Source organism: Sapajus apella, unplaced genomic scaffold (genome assembly GCF_009761245.1).
Source record: "Sapajus apella isolate SASKATOON/1434 unplaced genomic scaffold, GSC_monkey_1.0 scaffold125, whole genome shotgun sequence".
NCBI classification, from domain to species: domain Eukaryota; kingdom Metazoa; phylum Chordata; class Mammalia; order Primates; family Cebidae; genus Sapajus; species Sapajus apella.
The window spans coordinates 4,298,470-4,321,198 of NW_022437065.1; the positions used below are offsets into that span (position 1 = coordinate 4,298,470).

The following is a 22,729-nucleotide window of genomic DNA, read 5'->3' on the forward strand; positions in this document are numbered from 1 at the left end:
GAAATCTCTGTTCTAGAAGTTCATTGAAGAGGCAGAATGAGAATTAGTTCTTTGAGGATGGTAGGTGTAACATGTTTTAACAAGGTGGCTGAACTACTCAAAAGAACACAGCCTTACTAGAAGTTGAACACATTCACTAATAATCCTGCTGATGTTCCTAGTTCTAGGTTGTTTGATGGGTCTTAAAACTTTAAATAGCCCTGCAAAGGGATGTGGTAAATCCGCATGACCCCTCTCTGCTGTGACAGCTTGGTCCTGTCCAAATACATCTTAGTCACCACTTTGGCTATTTTAGGCCCATGTCTGATTTTGCGGCCCTGGGAGAAGTACAACATGTGTTTCTTGTTATGGGGCAAGCCAAGGCCCTCTGGTGAAATGTGTGTACTTGGGCAATGAAAGGTTCAACCCCATACAGTGTAATGTCACATGAGGCCAAAGAAGCATTAGGTTTAGAAGGACTTTTTAGAAGAGTTGAGAACAAAGTATAATAATAGTTTCTTTGGGGAGGAAACTAACTTCACAAACAGTTGACCAAATTTCACTCTGAATAATAAAAGAGTTTTTTATTTGCAGGCTACACAGCTTTAGGTGGATGTCAAGGCAAAAAGAATAAAAGTCTTGGAAACTTCTTTGGGTATCATCTCAATAATGGCTTATCATTAATAAGTATTTTGGCCAAGGATTTTTAAAGCAAATGGAGAGGGGCCAGTTTGAAACTTTGACTGCAAAATCAAAGAGGAGAAAGGCTAAAATGGGAATAATCATCACCAACAAAGATATGTTAGTATTTCCCTTGTTCTATAGAAGCACTGTTGAATAGAAACTTCTGTAATGATGGAATGTCCTACATCTGTGCTGTCCAATATAGTAGCGACTAGCCAAATGTGGTTATTGAGCACTTGAAATGTGCTAGTGTGACTAGGAAACTGACCTTTTAATTTTATTTAGTTTTAATTAATTCACATTTAAATAGCTGTATGTGGCTAGTGGGTACCATGTTAAAAGTTTCAGCTCTATAGGATAATATTTGGCCTAATAGTTTACTCACAATTCACATAAATGTTTTTATAAGTTTGGAGTTATACATAACAATTTACTAACTTCAGGGGTTGAATAATAAATTAATAGTATTATTAGAATTTATAACATATCTGAAAATACTTAAGAAGAAGTTTTATAGTTGGCAGGAGTCATGTGACTAAGGAAGACTACTATCCAATCAATGACTTAGAGAACAGTTAACATTTTTCAGTATCAAAAGTAAGGCAAACATAATTTTAAGAAGTGAGAATACTCAATTTTCCTTTGTTACTCTGGGGAATTAGATGGGGGACGCTCTCTCATAGCATTTACTCTCTGTGCTGAAAAGACTCCATTGTTTTATGTTTGGTCTTTTTCAGAACCTTTTAAAGTCAAATGGACTTCCCACATGTGGTGATTACCAGTTTTTTTTTCTTTTTTTTTTTTGGTGAGGTGGAGGATAGGGAGAGTGGTAAGAGGGAGAAAGACACCTAGGAAGAATATAGAAGGTGAGAAAAGTGATCTGAGCTGAAAATACTTTCTAGTAGATCAAGGTACTGAAAGATTTTATTTACTGCTTTCCGATAGTTGTTCAATCCTAGTTCCAATTCTAATTCAAAGTTATTTCCATTGAACTAAACACACATTTGTCAAAATATTTAAGTCTGAAAAAACATGGTCTAGATTCATATTCAATAGTAATGTAATTATATCTCTGTTATAAAGACAAATCTAAAATATAACTAATCTATTTATTATAATTTATTGTTTAGACTCATACTGACATAGTACCTTAAATAACTTAAAAAGCCAAAATCTTATTGAAGTGATGATAATTTTTTAGAAATGAGAATTTAGCCATAACAAAAACAATGGCTAACATTAGTACGTATTTATGGGCACCAAAACAGAATAAAAACATTATCATTAACTATATCTGTTTGGCTTTTTTGCTGATTTGTTTAATTTACCTTTAGTTTCCTCCTTGCATTGAACTTCCTCAGCTGCTCTACTGTTTCTGGAAGATGAATCTTGTAGGCATAACGATCCCGTTCCTATGTAAGATGAAAGACAATGAACATATATAACCATTAAAAAAGTGCAGAAACTTCACCTAAAACAAATAATAAAGCTAAAATTCTTAAATATAAAACTTGGATTGAATTTTAGATTGCAGATTTTATTCCATGATACTGGTAAGCAATCTGAAATGAGAGACATTAAGGTTAAACTGATAGTAATAAAATAATATTTAATTTTCAGCAATAAAGAGCTGAAATAATAGGTCACATAAATTTCATATATACGGCAATGCGGCTAAAATAACAAATCGTAATGATTATAAAGGCACTGTTAATTTTCTTTTTTTTTTGAGACAAGGTTTCACTCTGTTGCCCGGGCTCGAGTGCAGTGGCACAATCATACCTCACTGCAGCCTCGAACTCCTGGGCTCAAAGTGATCCTCCCACCTTAGCCTCCTGAATAGTTGGGATATAAGTGCACCATGCCTGGCTAATTTTTTTTTTAAATAGAGAAGGAGTATTGCTATGTTGCCTAGATTGGTCTCAAATTCCTGAGCTCAAGCCATCCTTCCGTCTTGGCCTCTCAGACTGCTGGGATTACAGGTATGAGCCACTGTGCCTGGCCCCAGCTTACCTTTGATATGATTGGTCAGGTAAAACAAGCATTTAAAAAAATCAATTCCACAACGAATTCACCATTCTATATTGTTATGGACTAAAGAAATTACAGACTCTTCTAACTAGGACAAACTTTTGTTTTTTTTTTTTTTGGAGACAGGGTCTTCCTCTGTTGCCCAGGCTGGAGTGTAGTGATCTGATCATAGCTCACTGCAAGCCAGGTGTGGTGGCTCCCCTGTAATCCCAGCACTTTAGGAAGCTGAGGCAGGAGGATCATTGGAGCCTGGGAGGTTGAGGCTGTGGTAAGGTAGGATCGCGCCACTGCACTGCAGCTTGGGTGACAGTGTGAGACCCTGTCTCAAAAATAAATGAATCCCCCATTATTTATTTATATATTTTTAGAGACAAGGTCTCATTCTGTCACCCAGGCTGCAGTGCAGTGGTGAGATCCTGGCTCACCACAGCCTTGACCTCCCAGGCTCAGGCAATTCTTCCATTTCAGCCTCCCAAGTAGTTGGGACTATAGGCATGTGCCACCATGCCTGGCTAATTTTTATATTTTTTGTAGAGACAGGGTTTCGCCATGTTGCCCAGGCTGGTCTTGAACTCCTGGACTCAAGCGGGGTCCTCGCACCTTGGCTTCCCAAAGTGCTGGGATTGCAGGTGTGAGCCACCGTGCCTGGCCCCTCATGTATATTTTAAACCTCTTCTTACTCTTCTCCCCACTTCGGTCCTACTCTAATTTGCCAATGTATCGTGGGGATTCATATGCTATAAGTACTCATTAATTTCATAAATATTTTGAGAGCTGATTATATGCCATGTATTGTCCTATGCATTTGGCATACACAAGTAAAACCAATGAAGATTCCAGCCCTCATGTAAATCATATTCTAGGGCAACAAGATGAGAAAACACAAAAAAGGTAAATTATAGAGTTATGTCAAAAGTACTATGGAATAAGGCAAAAAAGCAAATCAGGGTAAGAGGGATCGGGTACACTGAAATTTAAAACAGGGTGAGTATGGTGGCTAATGCCTGTAATCCCAGCACTTTGGGAGGCTGTCGTGGGAGGATCATTTGAGGCCAGGAGTTCAAGATCTAGTGAGCACCTGTCCCAGCTACTCGGGAGGCAGAGGTTTGCTTCAACCCATGAGGTTAGGGCTGCAGTGAGCCACAACTGCCACTGCACTCCAGCCTGGGCAACAGAGCATGACCCCATCTCTAAAAACAAAAACAAAAACAAAAACAAAATTGGGTGGTCAGAGTAGGCCCAATTGAGGAAGTGACATTTAGAAGAGGCAAAGGAGTGGTCTAGGCAGAGAAAATAACCAATGCAAAGGCCCAAGGAAGAGAGTATGTCTGGAATTTTCAAGAAGTAGCCAGGAGACCAATGTGTGTGAAGTGATGTGAGGGGCTCAAGGAGAATAGTGGATGAGATCAGAGAGATGATAAGGCTGGGGTAGGTCATGCGAGCTTTTGGCTTTTATTCTGAGTAGGAGAGGAAGCCAGTGGAGAGTCTTGAGCTACAGTGACATGCTCTGACTTTATTTTTACAGATTCTGGTATTACATAAGGAGCTTTGCTATATGGATATATTGCATAATAGTGAGGTTTGGGCTTCTAATGTACCCATCACCCAAATAGTGAACACTGTATTCAATAGGTGATTTTTATTTTTTTCCCTCTCTTTTATTCAAGATAGTACAAGATGTCCAAGTCAGAGCAATTAGGAAACTAATAGGCAAATTTTCAACCTTCAACTTTAAAAAAACATTAGTGGTTGTGCTGAGAATAGACTGGAAGATGAGGGTTAAAAAAAAGTGGGAAGACTAGTTAGGAGGCTTTTGTAGTAATCCAGGTGAAAGATGATGGTGGATGAAACCAGTTGGAAATAATAAAAAGGGTGAAAGAGAGAGAGAGAGACTCTGAATATATGTGCTTTTGTTTTCTCTAAAAAGCTTTACTGAGGTATAATTACATACAATAAACTGTACATGTTTAAAATGTACAATTTGGTAAGGTTTGACATATATCTATACCATAAAACCATTACCACGATCAAGATAATGAACACATCTATCATGCTCAAAGGCAACTTCATATCCTTTTGTAGACCCCAACCCCATCCCCAGTCAGCCACTGATCTACTTCCTATCACTTAGTTTGCATTTTCTAGAATTTTATATAAATTGAATCATATAGTATGTACTCATTATTGTCCAGCTTCTTTCACATACCATACTGATTTTGAATCTTTTCACGTTGTTGCACGTATCAATAGTTAATTCCTTTTTAATGCTGAGTGGTATTCCATTGTATACATGTACCATAATTTGTTTATCCTTTCACCTGCTGATGGACCGAGTGGTTTCCATTTTTTGGCTACTACACATAAAGTTGCTGTGAACATTAATATCTTTGTATGAAGATGTGTTTAATTTTTCTTAGGTAAATACTAAGGAGTAGAATGGCTGGGCTATATGATAGGAGTAGGTTTAACTTTTAATAAACTGCCAAACTGTTTTCCAAAGTGGTTGTATCATTTCACATTCCTACTAACAGTGTATGAGTTCCTGTTGTTCTATATTCTTGCCAATACTTGGTATGGTCAGTCTTTTTGATTTTAGCCACTCTAGTACATGTGTACAAGTATCATATTGTGGTATTAATTTGCATTTCCCTAATGACTAATGATAAACATCTTTGCCTGTGCTTATTTGCCATCTATATATCTTCTTAGTTGAAGTGTCTTTTCAAATCTTTTCTCATTTTGAATTGGTTTGTATGCTCTGTCATTATTGAGTTTGAGAATTCTTTACATATTGCAAATATGTGCCTTATCAGATATATTCTTTGCAAATGTTTACTCCCAGTTTGTGGCTTCTTTCTTCATTCTCTTAACAGTGTCTTTCAAAGAACAGAAGTGCTCAATTCTGCAGATAGAGAAAACATTTTTCTGACAGACTGGATGTGAGGTGTGAGAGAAAGAGGAGTAAAGGACAACACTAGGGTTTTCAGTGTAAGCACCAACTGAAATGGGGAAGACTGGGACAGGCAGCCTTAAGGATGCATGTCAGGCCTGGATTCTACAGCAACAGATAGGCCCTGGAGCTTATTTTTAAAAACATTCCCTATTCGACAGAACAAACACTTTTCCTCAAAGTCTAGTGTTTTAGTCAGAGTTTTAACAAGGAAATTGATGATTCAAAGGTGAAATATCGAGATAGATAGAATATGCATATTTCACCTTATGGGTCTGCTAATTACACTAAAAACTCTGGATACGATATATAAAGCAATGAGCAGAAGACTCTGAAAAGTGGAGAAAAGAAAGTAGGGATCCCAGGACTTGGGGTATCGCTGGATTTTTTTTTTTCCTAACATAGTTCGGCTGGGTGTGAGACCAGCCTGTGACCTGGAAACTCCAAGAACTAGGAGTGTAGACAAAATAAGCCCCTGCAAAAGGCCACTTTCTTTAGCCAAAGGAATGAGCAGATGTCCCTGCAGGATAGACCCTTTCTGTGTCTTTGTGTTATATTAGTAACACTTGACAAATCAATTTTATAGCCTGGCTATGTCATTTTCTTTCCAACAGATTGGGAAGTTTATTACATATCTGACTGTGAACTCTATTTCCAGTGAACACCTTTCCTGCTCACTATTCACTAAGGTGATGTGGAAAGAGAGGTAAGGAGAGAGTCAAAATGTATATATTTTTAAAAATAAAATTATGCTTCAATTATGATATCGATTATTTTCTAAGCTAGTAAAATCGCAAGATTAAAAAAAGTCTGTTAAGGTATCTCTTGTCTTTTTTTTTTTTTTTTTTTTTAAGACAGAGACTCACTGTTGTCACCCATGCTGGAGTGCATGCAGTGGTATGATCTTGGCTCACTGCAACCTTTGCCTTCCTGGTTCAAGCTATTCTTGGGCCTCAGCCTCCTGAGTAGCTGGGATTACAGGTGTGGGCTATCACACTCAGCTAATTTTTGTATTTTTAGTAGAGATGGGGTTTTACCATGTTGGCCAGGCTGTTTTATCTGGATTAAATAGTACCTCCTGACACTAATGATAATGTAATATTAATTTAGAAATTCATATTTAAATTTCAGCCATTCTAAAATAATACCTCTTACATCCACAGTAATGATTTACAAATACACACAGACAAGTATTGTAATATAACATAAGCCTGCTCTTACAGCTAGATAACATTCTAATTAAGTTTTTCCATATTCAGATGACACATAAGCAGTGAAGTTAAACTGTCGTTTAGACATGGCATGTGATACTCAGCTCAAAGAGCCATATTAAACTTTTCATTTAAGTTACTAACATTTTTTTGTCTTCCTCGTGCTAAAAATTTATTATGTATTAAGCTCAGATTACTTAGAACAAGAACTATAATCACTGGCAGGAACAAAGGTTTCCAAAAATAAATATGTTATTAGCCAAGATAAGCTTTGAAAGCCACTGTAGGTAGGTACTGTATAATGTTAAACTATCTTCTAAGAGATCTGAAAAATGACTAAAATGGCTGCCATTTTCATTGTTATTTGGCATTTAAACTAGCTTCGAATGAACAAAAGATCCCGTTATGGAGAAAGTGAGAAAAGTAAAGGAGAAATAGGAATTCCCTCTAAACTGTTCATTATATATCTAGGAGGGCAAAAAACCAAACCAAACCAAAACAAAACCACGAAGACAGTATCTAAAAATTGTTCACCTACTCTTTTCTGGGGGAAATCAGGAATAACTAGTGCTGAGTATCAGAATGCATATTTGAGAAGTAGCAGTCCTCCCACCTCCGGCTCCTCAGTAGCTGGAACTACAGGTGTGCACCACCAAACTTGGCTAATATTTTATTTTTATTTTTTTTGTAGAGACAGGATCTCCCTATGTTGCCCAGGCTGAGAAGTAATATTCTTAAGGAGAATCAAGATCCACTGAAATCTCAAAATTGTTCTGTAATACTATCCCATGTCATCACCCTAAGATACATTATTCATCTGCGTTTGCGTTTTTATGTATTTTATTGTTGTACATAATCTGGGGAAGTAGCATGTTATAATACAATGAACATGCATTCACTGATTAAATCATCAATATTTATTGAGTACCTACTGCATGCCAGACACATTCTAGGTGCTTAGACAGAAGTGAACCAAGAGTCAAGAGCCAAAAATTCCTACACTTGCGCTGCTTATTTTATGAGGTAGACAGACAATAAACATATAAGTAACATACAGGTATGTCTTAGGGTGACAGATGCTATGGAGAAAAATAATGCAGGAGAAGGGGAATAGGGAATCCTGGTAGCATTCCTTCCCTCACATTTTAAATAGGGTGGTCAGGGAAGGTCTTACTAAGATGCTGATACCTAAGCAAAAACCTGAAGATGGTGAGGGAACAAGCCAGGATATCCCAGGGAAGAGTATTCTAGGAAAGGGTCATACAAAGGAGCTGAGGTGAAATGTGCCTCCAGTCTGAATCACAGCAAGGAGGCTGATATGATGGGAAAGGAGTAGGAAGGGAGAGCAGGAAGGAAGGGGTAACAAGAGCCAACAATCAGGAAACCTAACTGTATAGAGAATTAAGAAAGCATACCTAGGGGGAGAGGCCTGGATTCAACAGTCATTGTACATATAGCATTCAAAGCCATCAAAACTAGATGAGCTCTCCAAGGGCCAGGAGTGTACATAGATGTGATATTGTAAAATGTATATTTGGTCTACAAAATCCTTAGAATGGTGTAATGTATATCTTTTTGTATGCTAATGATTGGCTGATGACTGGCAGCCCCTAGGCAGTTTCAGGATGAGGGCTGGTCACAGGAAAGACCAAGGAGGGATGAGAGGGTTGGGACTTTTGGCTCCACCCCCAACCTCCAGGGAGGGGAGAGGGGCTAAAGGTTGAGTTGATCACCAATGGCCAATGGTAATGAAACCTTCTTAGAAACCCAAAAGGATAGGGTTCAGGTTTTCCAGATAGCTGTACTCGTGGCGGTTCCTTGAGGGTGGTGAATCTACACAGGGCATGGAAGCTCCCCACTCCACCCTATACCTCCATCAATGCATCTCTTCATCTGTATCCTCTGTAATTTTCCATATAACACACTGGTAAAAGTAAGTGTTTCCCTGACCTCTGTGAGCTAATCTAACAAATTAATTGAACCCAAAGAGAGAGTGTAGGATCTCTGATTTGTAGCCAGTCAGTTTGACGTTCTAGCGGCCTGGACTTGTGACTGGTATCTGACAGGGTGGGAAGGGGAGGCCTTGGGGACTGAGCCCTCAACCTATGAGATGTGATGCTTTAGTGTCAGAATTGAATTAGATAATACGCAGCAGCAGAGTTGATTACTTGCTTCTTAATGGGAGGGAACCCCCACACATTTGGTGAAAGAGTGTTGTGTGTTGATTGTCGTTGCTGTGTGGTGCGAGAGCAGAGGAAAACAGTTCTGAGTTTTTCCATCCTCAGTGTCAGTGAAGTAGGGTTTGCTAGAATGGCCCTGGTTCACAGAAATATGTGGTTTGGGAAGAGAAAGAATGAAAGGGTGGGAGATGAGGAACCTTTGATTCCTGGGTAGGCTATGTGGTCTCCCATGGTTTGGGGCTGCAACTGTGCTGCAATCAATTACTAAAGGTAAAAGTTACCAGTTGAATTCAGAGATGGATCCAACTCAGGGAGTTGGTTCACTGGATGCATAAGGATATGCAAACTAGTAAGAAAAAGGCAAAATATTCAATCCCTTAGTGGTGGTTGTCTGTAATAGCTGAATGAAATGAAATGAGTGCTGGGTCAGGCCATGATGCTAGACCAGATTTCAGTCTGTCTGAGTCTAGGCCACTAGCCTCCAAGCTGACCCCCAAAGGAAAAATTATACATGGATGACAGTATCTCTATGACCTGTGATTACCACGAAGGTAGTTGATGTGAGGGAAGCGCAAAACCAAGAAACTATTGAAACCAGGGAGTAGAGTGTGAAGAAATTATCTCATTTCATAGATTGGTATCATCACTTTACTGAAAATCCTTTACTAAAATAGAGTGCAAGAGTTACTCATCTAGGGCAGTTTATTTGGTTTGAAATGCTGCAGAGTGGACAGGCATGTTTGAATTGATGCAGGACCCACAGCTCACTACTGAACAATCATAATGGGTACAATGTGATCCAGACACACAGGAAGTTATTCCCAAGGGAACGGTCAGCCTAGTGAATGGAATAAAAGCCACTCTAAGGTCTGTTTAACACTGAAAAGGTAGAGACTATCCAACTCTACCTATAAATGCCAAGTGGAGTACCCCAGGTGAAGCCGCTTATTTGGTTTCTATGCAGGCCATGTGGGACTGGCTTTATGATGATTGGGATATTCACTCATTGAATACATCCATTACGCTGGTCGAAGTAAATGCTATGGCTAAGGGGGCCCCTTTTGTATGGGCACCAATGAAAACATGAGCATAATGAAGAAGAGGCTGGGGAAAGGCAGAGGGGAGAGTCACAGGACTCATCCCAGGAAGGTGGAAAGTTTAAATGATTATTAAGAAATAAGGTGAATGAATAAAACATTGATTGGGTGAAACTAAGAAAAAAAAGAAGCCAGGCACGGTGGCTCACACCTGTAATCCCAGCATTTTGAGAGGCTTAGATGAGTGGATTGCCTGAGGTCAGGAGTTTGACACCAGCCTGGCCAACATGGTGAAACCCATCTCTACTAAAAATACAAAAATTAGCTGGTGTGGGGGGTGCCTGTAATCCTAGCTACTCAGGAGGCTGAGGTAGGAGAATTGCTTGAACCGGGAGGCGGAGGTTGCAGTGAGTCGAGATCGCACCGCTGCACTTCATTCAACCTGGCAACAGAGTGAAACTCCATCTCAAAAAAAAAAAAAAAAAAAAAAAAAAGAGAGAGAGAAAAGAAAGAGGAGAATCATGGGAGTCATCCCAGCAGGGTGGAGCCTTTAGAGGGCTATTAAGAAATGGGATGAATAGGGTCAGGTGCAATGGCTCACACCAGTAATCCCAGCACTTTGGGAGGCCGAGGGAGGTGGATCACCTGAGGTCAGGAGTTCGAGACCATCCTGGCAAACATAGTGAAACCCCATATCTACTAAAATACAAAAAAAATTAGCCAGGCATGGTGCTGGGCGCTTATAATCCTATCTACTTGGGAGGATGAGGCAGGAGAATTGCTTGAACCTGAAAGGCGGAGGTTGCAGTGAGCTGAGATCGCGCCATTGCACTGCAGCCTGGGCAACAGAGCAAGACTCTGCTTCAAAAACAAAAACAAAAACAAACAAGCAAAAAAAAAAGAAAGGTGGAAATTGATGGGGTTAAAACAAAGATCTCAATATAATACTATGGAAGGCTGGTAGCGAGCCTCCGCTCTCCCAATGTTAAGGGGTTCCAAACAGGCTTGCTGTATTCACCTCAGTTTGGAGAAACTGAAAAAGTCAGAAGGCAGAGATTACAGTGAGAAAGCTGACCAACAATTACTTGGGGTAATGTTGAGGCAGGTTAATCAAGACAAAGGGGGGCAAGGTCCCTCGGTTCAACCCCCTGTTGGGGACTCAATGCCTTTTTTTAGAAAAGGGTGAAAGTAAGCATTAATAGGAGTATGAGATTTGTACTGTTTAAACAGGATTTACATAAATAAGTTATGTCTCCTTTATGTAAATGTTTTATGGAACTGGATAATTATGACTGGGTGGGGAACACTTCCCCTACCTAATATTGTAAAACAGAAGAAATGTAAATCTGCGCTTCAAGCAATATTAATTGAACATACTAACCAGGCACCAGTAAGGCTGCTTGAGCTCACACAGTGTGGAGTGAAGCTGGAGTGCTGTTAGGGACAAATTCTCCATCTGCTTGCCCTTTGCGGGGTGTTTAACTGGGGCTTATGGCCAGAGTCTGCAAGCATTTCCCAGTGACAACTACTAGGATTTTGCACTAGAGAATTTCCACTTGGGGGCATTTACTACCTTGCTATGGGACATTAACTGAAGCTACCCCTATGACTGAAGGACATAAAATGATCTTGATACCTTGAAATACTCATGCTTTCAGAGAAACATTCAAATGGGGATGGCAGTGCCCAGAATAGTTCCATAGTAAAAGGAAAATGGTTTATAAAACAGGAGCATCCTCCCTGGGAAGTGCAAGGAGGAAACATTCTCAAGCAGGGGAGCCTCTTTTCCCCTAGGACTGACTCTCGAACTGTGTGAGGAACTGTGGGATTCTGCTGACACCTGGACAGGGACTTGTGAACAGCTCTCAAGTGACCAACAAAGTGCTGTTTGGTGTGTAAATGACACTTCCAAGGTGAACAGACAGCATCCTGTCTGGAAGGATGCCACTCTTGATCAAAAGGTAAGATCAAATTAGCTTGGCGGTTGAATTGCATTCTGAAGAAATGAACAATAACAAAAACTCCTGTGTTTGGTTTTTTACTGACTCATGGACAGTCGCCAGTGGCCTGGTAACACGGTCAGGCAGAAGAGGTGTGGAAACCTGGTCTGTTTATTAAAGGGATGCCCCTATGGAGAATGGCCCTATGGAAATCTGGGGGTGCAATAAGTAGAATATGTTGATACTCATCAGAAGAGCCTCTTTCTGGGTTCAGAAAATGATTGACATTGACAAGCAGAGAACCCTGTGTGCTCCCTCGAGGTGGCCACCTTGGGTCCATGAAATGAGTGGATAAATGGGTACTGCAACAGTGCAGAGATGGGCTGTATCTAGACAGGTTTCTTTTTCATCATCTCAAGCACAAAATGCCAATAAGAACTATTCTGTCTGCCAGCAAAAAAGACAGACACTGCCCATGGCTATGGGGCAGATTTCATGGTGGGAAGGCCCTGAACAGGCTGGCAAGTGAGGCTGATGTTGGTAGGGGAGGCAACAAATGGGTCTTGACAGGAATAGACACTGATTCTGGACTGGGCTTCGCTCGCCCAGTGGAAGATGTGAATGATGAGAATGCCATAAAAAAACCAGAACAGAAAATACTGCATAGATTTGGAGAGCTGAACACCATTTCTTCAGGCCAAACAACACACGGTACATCCCATAATGTTCTAGCAGTGGGCAGAGACATTCTTCTCAGAAATAGTTTGATAGAGAGTAAAATGGGCAATGAAAACATTGGTTGTCTAAAACAGGGGGAGATGAAAGCATGAAGGACTGGCTTACTTGCCTTTACCAGTGTGTACTTACATGAGTGGGGCTAAAGGAGTGTGCCCACTATTCTTTTGTTTTTCTGATTGATCTGGGGAAGAGGGGGTGGTGGAGGATGCTGGTATGAGTATGCAATTCTTGCCAAGAGGGGAGTATTCTGATGTAATTACTATACTTTTTTCTTTCCTTCTTTCCCATATTACCTAAACTCCCCCCACCCCTCCCCCTATACAGTGGTTATAGGACCAGAGCCATAACTACCAGTGGTAGAAGCAGGGATGATTCCTAAACAAGAAATTCTAACTATGTTTTTAAACCTTGTGTCAGAATTCCTAAGGACCTGATGGGGGTGGGTTGTGCAAAATGGGTTAATTGTGAATGCAGCTATATTGCCTGGTGGTAAAAATGGCCCACTCAGTTGGCACCTAGGTAATCTTAGCCTCTCTGCATGGGAGTGGGCTGAGGAGGAGGCAATTAGTAGACTAGTATTGCTGCCTCCCATCTAGACCAGCACCATGTTGATTCTAATGTCTCTTCCAATGGTTATTAGTAAAGTGAGGAAAAAATTAACAGCTGAGAGTAAAGGAATAAATAAATGGGTTATGAATTCAGGGAAATCCATTATTACATTACATTAACACCTTGAAAGAGACTCAGAGCAAGAAAGGATACTGTCTCTTAGCTCAATTTTATCAGATGTCTGAAAGGGTGAAACCAAGACCATTCCTGCTTTTAGAACCTGACAAGATCAATGGAAAACCTGCAAAGCTGAGTGGCCTCGCGCTGGGAGACCTATTCATACAATATGACGGTGGACTGAACTAATTATTAATGCTTGAATGACATTCTAGTAATGTGGCAGTGTCTTTTGAGTTATATATTCTTTTAAATTTCTTTCTTTTTTTTTTTTTTGAGACAGAGTTTTCTCCTGTTGCCCAGGCTGGAGTGCAATGGTGCAATTTTGGCTCACTGCAACCTCTGCCTCCTGGGTTCAAGCAATTCTCCTGCCTCAGCCTCCCAAATAGCTGGGATTACAGGCACCTGCCACCATGCCCAGCTAATTTTTGCATTTTTAGTAGAGATGGGGTTTCACCACGTTGGCTTATATTCTTTTAATGTAAGGAATCCAGGTTCGAAAACCAGAAGTATACTGTGAAATATATATTTGGTCCTCTAGCTCACTTCCTGGCACGCAACTCCTAAAAGCCTTAGAAACTCTAAAGATGTCTGATGGCTGGCAGCCCCTAGGAAGCTTCAGGATGGGGAAACAAAGATCCAGGCAGGATTAGAGGGTTGGAACTTTCAGACCCATCCCTCAATCTCTGGGGCAGGAGAGGTACCAAAGGTTAAGTTGATTACCAATGGCCTATGTTTAATCAACCATGCCTACAGTAATAAAGCCTCCATAAAACCCCAAAAGGACAGGATTTGGGGAGCTTTTGAATAGCTGTACACATGGAGGTTCCTGGAAGGTGCTGTGCCTGGGGAGGGTATGGAAACTCTGCTCCCCTCCTCTCCTATAACTTGTCCTATGCATCTCTTTATCTATATGCTTTGTAATATCCTATGTAACAAACTGATAAACATAAGTAAATGTTTCCCTGAATTCTGTAAGCTGCTGTAGCAAATTAACCAACTCCAAATAGGAAGGAGCTATGGGGTCCCCAATTTGTAGTTGGCTGGCAGAAGTTTCAGTGGCTTGGACATGACTGGTGTCTGAAGAGGGGAGGGTTGTATGACTGAGCCCTCAATCTGTGGAATGCTATCTCCAGGTAGATAGTGTTTGAATTTAGTTGGGAGGATACCCAGCTGTAGTCTGCTACAGAGTTGACTGTTTGCTTGTTTGTGGGGAGAAGTCTCCACATATCTGGTCACAGAAGTCTTCTGTATCGATTGCTGCTGTGTGGTATGAGAGCAGTTTGAGTTTTTTCAGCTTCAATAGAGAGAAAGAGGAGGAGCAAGGACGGAGGCCTATGGGATTCCAGTGTGAAGAGGTGGGAGAGGGGAGGTAAGGAAGAATCAGCAGGATCTGAGAAGGAGCAGCCAGAGGTACGATAAGCAAGAGAGCAGGTGTCCCGGAAGCCCAGAGAAGACAGTGTTGCAGGAGGATGGGTGTCAAATGTTGCTGACAGGCCAAGGACAAGGCCTGGGATTTGAACACTGGACTTACTAACATGAAGGTCAGTAGTGACTTGACAATAGCTGTTTTAGTGGAATAAATAAGATTGTGATATTGACTAGATTGGGTTCATGAGAAAGAAATGGGAAACTGGAGAATGTGAGCAGTCTATACAACTCTTTCCAGGAACTGCTGTCAAGGGAAGCAAACAATAGGGGCAAAAGCTGGAGGGGGTTGTAGGGTCAGGAGAAGGTATATGTCTATATATGTGTGTGTATAATACTAATAAACTATAGCATGTTAGATCCAACAGAGAGAGAACTCTGATGATGCACGAAGGGAGGAAGTTATTGGGTCAATGTGGTCAAATAAAAAGGGATAGGATCTAGTGGATAAATGGAAGGGTAGCGGCAGGCTGAATTAGAATCCTGGTTCCACCACTGACAACTTCTGTGACTTGGTGCAAATTTTAAACTTCTCCAAGCATTAGTTTTCTAACCTCTAAAGTGAAAATTTCCTGGAATTATTGGGCTATATAATGTCTTAATCAAGAAGTACTGTTTCTGACGGGTTGATGGGTGCAGCAAACAGCCATGGCATGTATATACCTATGCAACAAACCTGCACATTCTGCACATGTATCCCAGAACTTAAAGTGTGTGTGTGTGTGTGTGTGTGTGTGTGTGTGTGTGTGTGTGTGTGTGTGTGTGTATAAAGGTACTGTTTCATTGCTGTCCCAAGTTATAATTTTCCTTAATACTCACTGGCAAGATGGGCTATAAAACAAACTTTTAAAATCTGCCTTTTGGCTGGGTGCAGTGACTCATGCCTGTAATCCCAGCACTTTGGGAGGCTGAGGCAGGCAGATTGCTTGAGTACAGGAGTTTGAGACAAGCCTGGGTAACATGGTGAAACCCCATCACTACAAAAAATACAAAAATTAGCCAGGTGTTGTACTGCATGCCTGTGGTCCCAGCTACTGGGGAGGTTAAAGTGGGAGGTTTGCTTGAGCCCAGGAGCAGAGGTTGCAGTGAGTAGAGGTGGTGCCACTGCATTCCAGCCTGGGCTGTGGTGTCAGACCTTGTCTTAAAAAACAAAAAACTGCTATTTTCCTAAGACAGTAAATTCATATCTAGTATCTATTGAAAAATAGTTAATGCTATAAAGCACACAGTCACACCCAAAATAAAGATAATTAATTTATTATAACATGGTATTATTTCAGTTGTTGGTGTTGCATATCTTTGAAACACACGCTGTCAGAGAACAAAGAGGCCTTCCCCTGATGTATTTTGTCTTAATCCTCTTTTTTACCCTCTGATAGCTGCATGACACTCAAATGGTATGTCTTCTATTCAGATGTTCACAGATGATGTGCAGGAACAGCAAACAAGATGAAAACAATTAATGAAAAAAACTCAGAAAAAAGAAAAGGTAAAAAGGACCAACTCATAGAGCAATGCATTCCTGTCACTGGAAGTGTTCAGACAAAGTGTAGAAGGTGACCTGTGAATGCTCATGTACCTTAAGCCATGGGTGATTCAGTGCTTCATAAACGGTGATCCTTTCAGCTGGATCCAGCATCAGCATGCGACGTACTAGGTCTTTGGCACTTTCAGAGATGTGGCTCCACTGCCTTGGATTCATCTGAGGAAGAGGAAAGGAAAACTACATAGTTATCTTAAGTGAGATATTAACATTCACTATTATTTAATATTCCTATGCTGCTTCAATGTGAATAAAATTCTGAGAGCAAAGAACGGAAATTTGATTCTAAAGGCGTGCATTCTGAGGAAGAAAGGACAAATGCAATTCTTTTATTGTTGTTCTTTACTACATAAGAATTTGTGTCAGTAAATATTCCATACACATATTCTTGTTATGTAAGTGATAATATATTCAATAACTGAAGACCAGAATGTTCATTATTCCAGTTTCTATCTTTAGATCCTTGGCTAGGGAGACTAGAATACATTGATCCAGAAAGGACTAAAATAAAACTTAAAAATTTTAAAGAAATATTTTAAAAATATGTTTCTAAAAATTGAGGTTAGCAATAATTGTGAACTACGCAAAGTTATTAATAGGATATTCTAGTCACTGCATATCAATTTTAGTGTTTAGGAAAAAGTATTCTACTACCGTAGGTCCCGCAGAATATTGCTCATATATGGTCCTCAGTGAAGTTACTTTTGTTTCTTTTAGAGATGAGACAACTAAGCCACATGGTATATTGACTAAAATCAAACAAAAATAATTATGAATGTTCAAAAGACATAGAACTTATGAGAAAGGCTGTGGATCTGTGAGGCAAGTGCTAGAAGGTTCCTGGGAAAAGGGGTATGTCTGAGACCCAGAATCATAAAAAAAAAAAAAAAAAAAAAAAATCAGAGTGCTTAGGGGGTGGGGTTGAGAAGGCAAGCGGGGAAAGGAGGTAGAGACAGAGTAGAATCTCATTCCCTGCACAACATCAGTAAATTGACTGATGTGGTGAGCTTATGTGAGCTACCCAGTGCCAGGACCTTCAAGCAAAGCCATGGCTTTAACAGGCAGAGACCCACATCACCTTCTGAGGCAGAAAGATGAAGAGTAAACTCCACAACATTTTAAAGCCAAATGAAACCGCAGTACTTGCACTGCAGTATAAATAAGTCATTAAAATTTGACCAAGGGCTAGCATTATCTCTGACTAATGTGAGGATTTGTACTTGAAGATGGGTAGTGAAAAGTGTCTTTACGTTGGGTATAGCCCTTAAAATTGAAGTATGCTTTATTTCCTCCCCGCCAAACAGCCAGAATTTCACTTCTGTTTGTCAAATCCCATTAAGATTAATGCCATGAGGCTGTTTAAATATCATCACCTGGCTGGACACAGTGGCTCATGCCTGTAATCCCACACTTTGGGAGGCTGAGGTGGGAGGATCACCCGAGCTCAGGAGTACGAGACCAGCCTGGCCAACATGGTGAAACCCTGTCTCTATTAAAAATACAACAATTAGTTGGGTGTGGTGGCGCATGCCTGTCATCCCAGCTACTCGGGAGGCTGAGGCATGAGAATTGCTTGAACCTGGGAGGTGGAGATTGCAGTGAGCCAAAATGGTACCACTGCACTCCAAGCCTGGGTGATAGAGTGAGACTCTGTCTTAAAAAAAAAAAAAAAAAAAAAAAAAAAAAAGAACATCATCCTAGTGGAATTGTGCTCAAATGACCAATTTGAAATGAGGGGAGGGATTAGATGGGGCTTGGATAGACTTGTTTCCTCTCCCCATCCTGAAGCAAATGTATTCTTTAAAGTCTGAATAATTTTTCCTTGACAAAGGGGTTGAGAGATCATCTGAAAGTAGTGGTATGATTTCTGAAATGAGTAGAGGTTTAGAAGGATACTCCCTTGTCCTTTTTACAAGAGAGTTCAATACAGGATTTTCTCTTCTTTCAGCTAAGAAGAGTAGCTAAGATAAATTTGGGAGGTTGAATTTTTAAGGTGGAACAAAATAAGGCTATAAGACAATCTTACTTATTTGATTACCAAAGCGATGGCAGCTTTGAATGTTGCTGTGTATATACTAACTGGCTACCTGTAATAATGATATGACATTACATCTCTTATATATAGTTTGGGAAATATATTTTTGCCCTTTATAAAGAACTTAATTGAGGTTAAGTGTTAGCATATATTCTAGTTAAATAGTATTTTCTAATAGCTACTTTAAAAGATCAAATAACCTACCAAATGATAATTTGAAAGTCAAATTAAAATCACTTAAGACCAGTAGCAGTTTATAAACTATGACAATTTAAATGTACCATATTTAATGGTCTCACTTTTATAAGTGCTGGAAGTAAAAAAGAAAAAAAAAAAGTACTACATTTAAAAGGTGTTATCAAACTTTTCTTGAAAATATCCATCGAGATCAAGAATTTTGTTAATAGTTCTTTTGCTCAGAACCATTAGAGTGATGAAATGAGGCCAAGCACGGTGGCTTGCACCTGTAGTCCCAGCACTTTGGGAGGCTGAGGTGGGTGGATCACTTGAGGTCAGGAGTTCGAGACCAGCCTGGCCAACATGGTGAAACCCCCATTTCTACTAAAAATACAAAAATTAGCCAGGCATCGTGGTTCATAGGCCTGTAATCCCAGTTGCTCGGGATGCTGAGGCATGAGAATCACTTGAACTCAGGAGGGAAAGGTTGCAGTGAGCCAAGATTGTGCCACTGCACTCCAGCCTGGGTGACAGAGCAAGACTCTGTCTCAAAAAAGAACTACCAGGGTGATGAAATAATTTTTTTGAAATCTACTTTTTTGGGGGGTGGGGGGAGACAGGGTCTCACTCTGCTGCCCAGGCTGAAGTACAGTGGTGTGATCATGGCTCATTGTAGCTTTGACCTCCCAGATTCAGGTAATCCTGCCACCTCAGCCTCCCAAGTAGCTGAGATTACACGTGTGTGCCACCAGGCTTGGCTAATTTTTGTACTTTTTGTAGAGACCAGGAGGTCTCCCTATGTTGCCCAGGCTGGTCTTGAGCTCCTGGGCTGAAGTGAGCCCAGCCGAGATCTACTTTAAAATAATGTAGTAATATGTAGAATACACATAAAACAAGATTGTCTATGTTATTGAAGCTATATTGAGCTCATTATACTATTCTCTCTACTATTTTTACTTGTGTGAAAATTTTGATAATAAAAGAAAAATAAATGCTGACAGAATCATATCACGGTATACTAAAAGAAAAAGGCCGAGATTCATTGTAGATGGTAGAGATGGATCTATACTTCAAACTAAGGTGCTGAAAACCTAGGCCTTTTGTAAGGAAAGTCCTGAAGATAAATGAGAGGTGAGGTTAGCCAAGTAAAAGAGTAAATAAATTAATAACCTCAATGCTTCAAACTCCAGGTACAAAAAAATTATGATGTAGCTGCCACCATCCATCTGACTTACTATAACACTAGGAATAGGGAATTGTTAAATAACTTAATTTTTGCACATGTGTGAACAGTCTAAGTCTTTTTACCAAGAAACAAAAATAACTCTCCAATGTTTTAAAAATAGATGAGATAAAATAACAGAGTCTGCTGGAATGAAGCACATTGCCTTGGAAACTAGGAAGTTAACAACTGAACAAATACAAAGGAAGAATTCTATTATTAGCAAATGCCTATAAGTCAAAAAGGCAGGTGGGGGATTATTATTATATGTTACCTACCTCACAAGTTGCTGTGAGGATTAAATGAATTAAACTGTTCTAAGCACTTTACTTATGTGCTTAGAATAGTTCCTGTCATGGAGTATAAGTGCTATGCCTGAGTTAGCTATCATCATTGCTAGTATTATTATTATGCTGATGTATCAATAATCATGCTTCTTTTAAAATGTCAGCATCTGTGATTTTACCTGGCTAAATCCAAACAGAATTTGGCTGTGCATTCCTGAGAGCAACTCACAACTTCCTTGGATGAAGAGGGATGATTACTTACAAGCAGTTTCCTGAGACATTTAGTTACCTGGTAAGTATTCATTTTATTCCCCAGGGGCCAGCTGACTAGGAGGAGCAGAAAAACCTATATTTAAAACATATTTCTCTGTTAACAGAGCTTTGTCATATATATATATTTTTTTTTTGGGACGGAGTTTCGCTCTTGTTACTCAGGCTGGAGTGCAATGGCGCGATCTCGGCTCACCGCAACCTCCGCCTCCTAGGTTCAGGCAATTCTCCTGCCTCAGCCTCCTGAATAGCTGGGATTACAGGCACGCGCCACCATGCCCAGCTAATTTTTTTTTATTTTTAGTAGAGACGGGGTTTCGCCGTGTTGACCAGGATGGTCTCGATCTCTTGACCTTGTGATCCACCCGCCTCGGCCTCCCAAAGTGTTGGGATTACAGGCTTGAGCCACCGCGCCCGGCCCTGTCATATATCTTTAACTAAAACAAGAGACAAACTTATTTGCACTCACAAACTGATGGTGAGTGAAGTAAATAAACCAACAAAAGTATATACTATTTTCATCTGCATAAACTTCAGTTATGGCTTAAAAGGATAAGGCTGTGTAACTCTTTCTTTTTTTTAATTTTATTTTTCCAAGTCCCATATAAAATTCTGACATTACTGAGGAACTGAAGAGAAAACTTTAGAGGCCTCACAGTTTTAGAGTGCAGTGTTACATATACATGTTTTTGGTTTTATGTTGTCAGTCATGGCCGAAAATGAAACAGTGATTAGGTTGAATAGAAAGTATGAGTTTCAGTAATAATGAGAGGAAAAAGAATTTCCCCAACTTAAACAGTCTTAACCTGATATCCAGACACACACTCCCCCATGCTTCCCATGCCCAGCCTCTTAGTCATTGTCAGCTATACCCTGTGGGACAGGACAAAGGAGTCTAAGGGCCGGGGTAGTGAAATCAACCTTAAGCTTACTGATTTCCAAGAAGTCCTTAGGTGTTTTTGATATCGCTATTCATAATGCCAGTAATGACTTTTCAATTTTTTACTAATTAAAGTAATTATTTACTAAGCACATAGTACATGAGGCTGCCAACACATAGTAGCCAAAGAAGAGTAGAAATGTTTAAGCCACATTGAAATGCCTCTATATTGTATTATGAATTGCAGTTGTCATGGCCATCTCCTTTTATCCTTGAATGTAAATGGCTAATGTTTTAGGCTGCGCTGGCATAAATTTAAAATTAAGATAAAGAATGACTAAAATTACACCTGGATGAAATTCCATTTTAATTTTACAAATTAAGCAAAAAGCTTTAAAAGTAAGGCCTCTTTCTCAGATTACACTAAGAAAGGTCATAAATGTTTTCTTCACTAGGGTGATAGCTCAGCTGACAGTGACTCAGAAATTTACTTGAGGCCTATGTTGCCTACCAAGGCCATCAGATCAATGATGTAAGCAAAGATCTTTTCTTTGATTGGGTAACTATCTGGTAGTCAATCAGTGGGCAAAGATAGACAGTAACTTCAAAAAAACATTTTTCAGGATAAATTAATCTCAATGGAAAAGAAAATGTTCATGATGCATTACCTTATATTTTCCTTTAATAATTCCTTCAAACAATCTTTCCTTGGTTCCATAAAAAGGCAAACAACCACTGAGCAGGATAAAAAGGATCACACCGCACCCCCAGACGTCTACAGGCTTTCCGTAAGGCTCTCTTTTGACCACTTCTGGTGCCATAAAATGAGGTGTTCCAACACGTCCTACATTTAAAACAACATTAAGGAAAAAAAATGTTTACATAAAATGGGGTTTTCCACTTGAAAACTAAAGATAATAGAACAATAAGAATCCGAATAAACAGTTTACCAATACACATGCTCTCTCACCACTTCTCCCCTCCCCATAAAATCAAGTTCACACAGGCGAAAAAAATTTCTTATCTAATCACTTCTTGAAAATATTGAGCCCAGATTAGGTATTTTGTCTTGTAACATTGGCACTCCCTATTGAATTCTGCATGCTACACAGTAGGTATTTATGTGGTTCTTACCTCATGAAGAAATTTAAAGTTTCTAATTCTCACATGTTTGAAAGTCATTAAAAATACAGAGCAGAGGCAGGTGAAAGAGTCAACAGGCAGAGCCTGTAGCTGTCCAGGAAAGAGTAGGGAGGCCTGGCCTGGGCAGAGGCAGAGGAAAGGAGAGGAGGGGGCAGGCAGGCATGAGAAAAAAATCTGTGGAAAAAAGATGACTTGACTGCCAAATGGAAATTCCCCAATGAAACCTAATGCTGAGAACTGTTATTTGAAATGTGAATTTTACTCTGAA

At 39.9% G+C, this 22,729-nt stretch overlaps 1 protein-coding gene across 2 annotated transcripts in view; it reads right to left on the reverse strand.

Annotated features, from left to right (window-relative positions):
• The window catches only part of CASK (calcium/calmodulin dependent serine protein kinase), a 322,704-nt gene that overhangs the window by 107,322 nt on the left and 192,653 nt on the right, over positions 1-22,729 (reverse strand). For both annotated transcript variants that reach the window (XM_032261683.1, XM_032261682.1), the window contains exons 6-8: positions 21,987-22,162; positions 16,484-16,606; positions 1,992-2,075 (exon numbers count right to left, since the gene is read on the reverse strand). In XM_032261683.1, the coding sequence (XP_032117574.1) occupies positions 1,992-2,075; positions 16,484-16,606; positions 21,987-22,162 (383 nt within the window). The remainder of the gene's footprint in view (positions 1-1,991; positions 2,076-16,483; positions 16,607-21,986; positions 22,163-22,729) is intronic.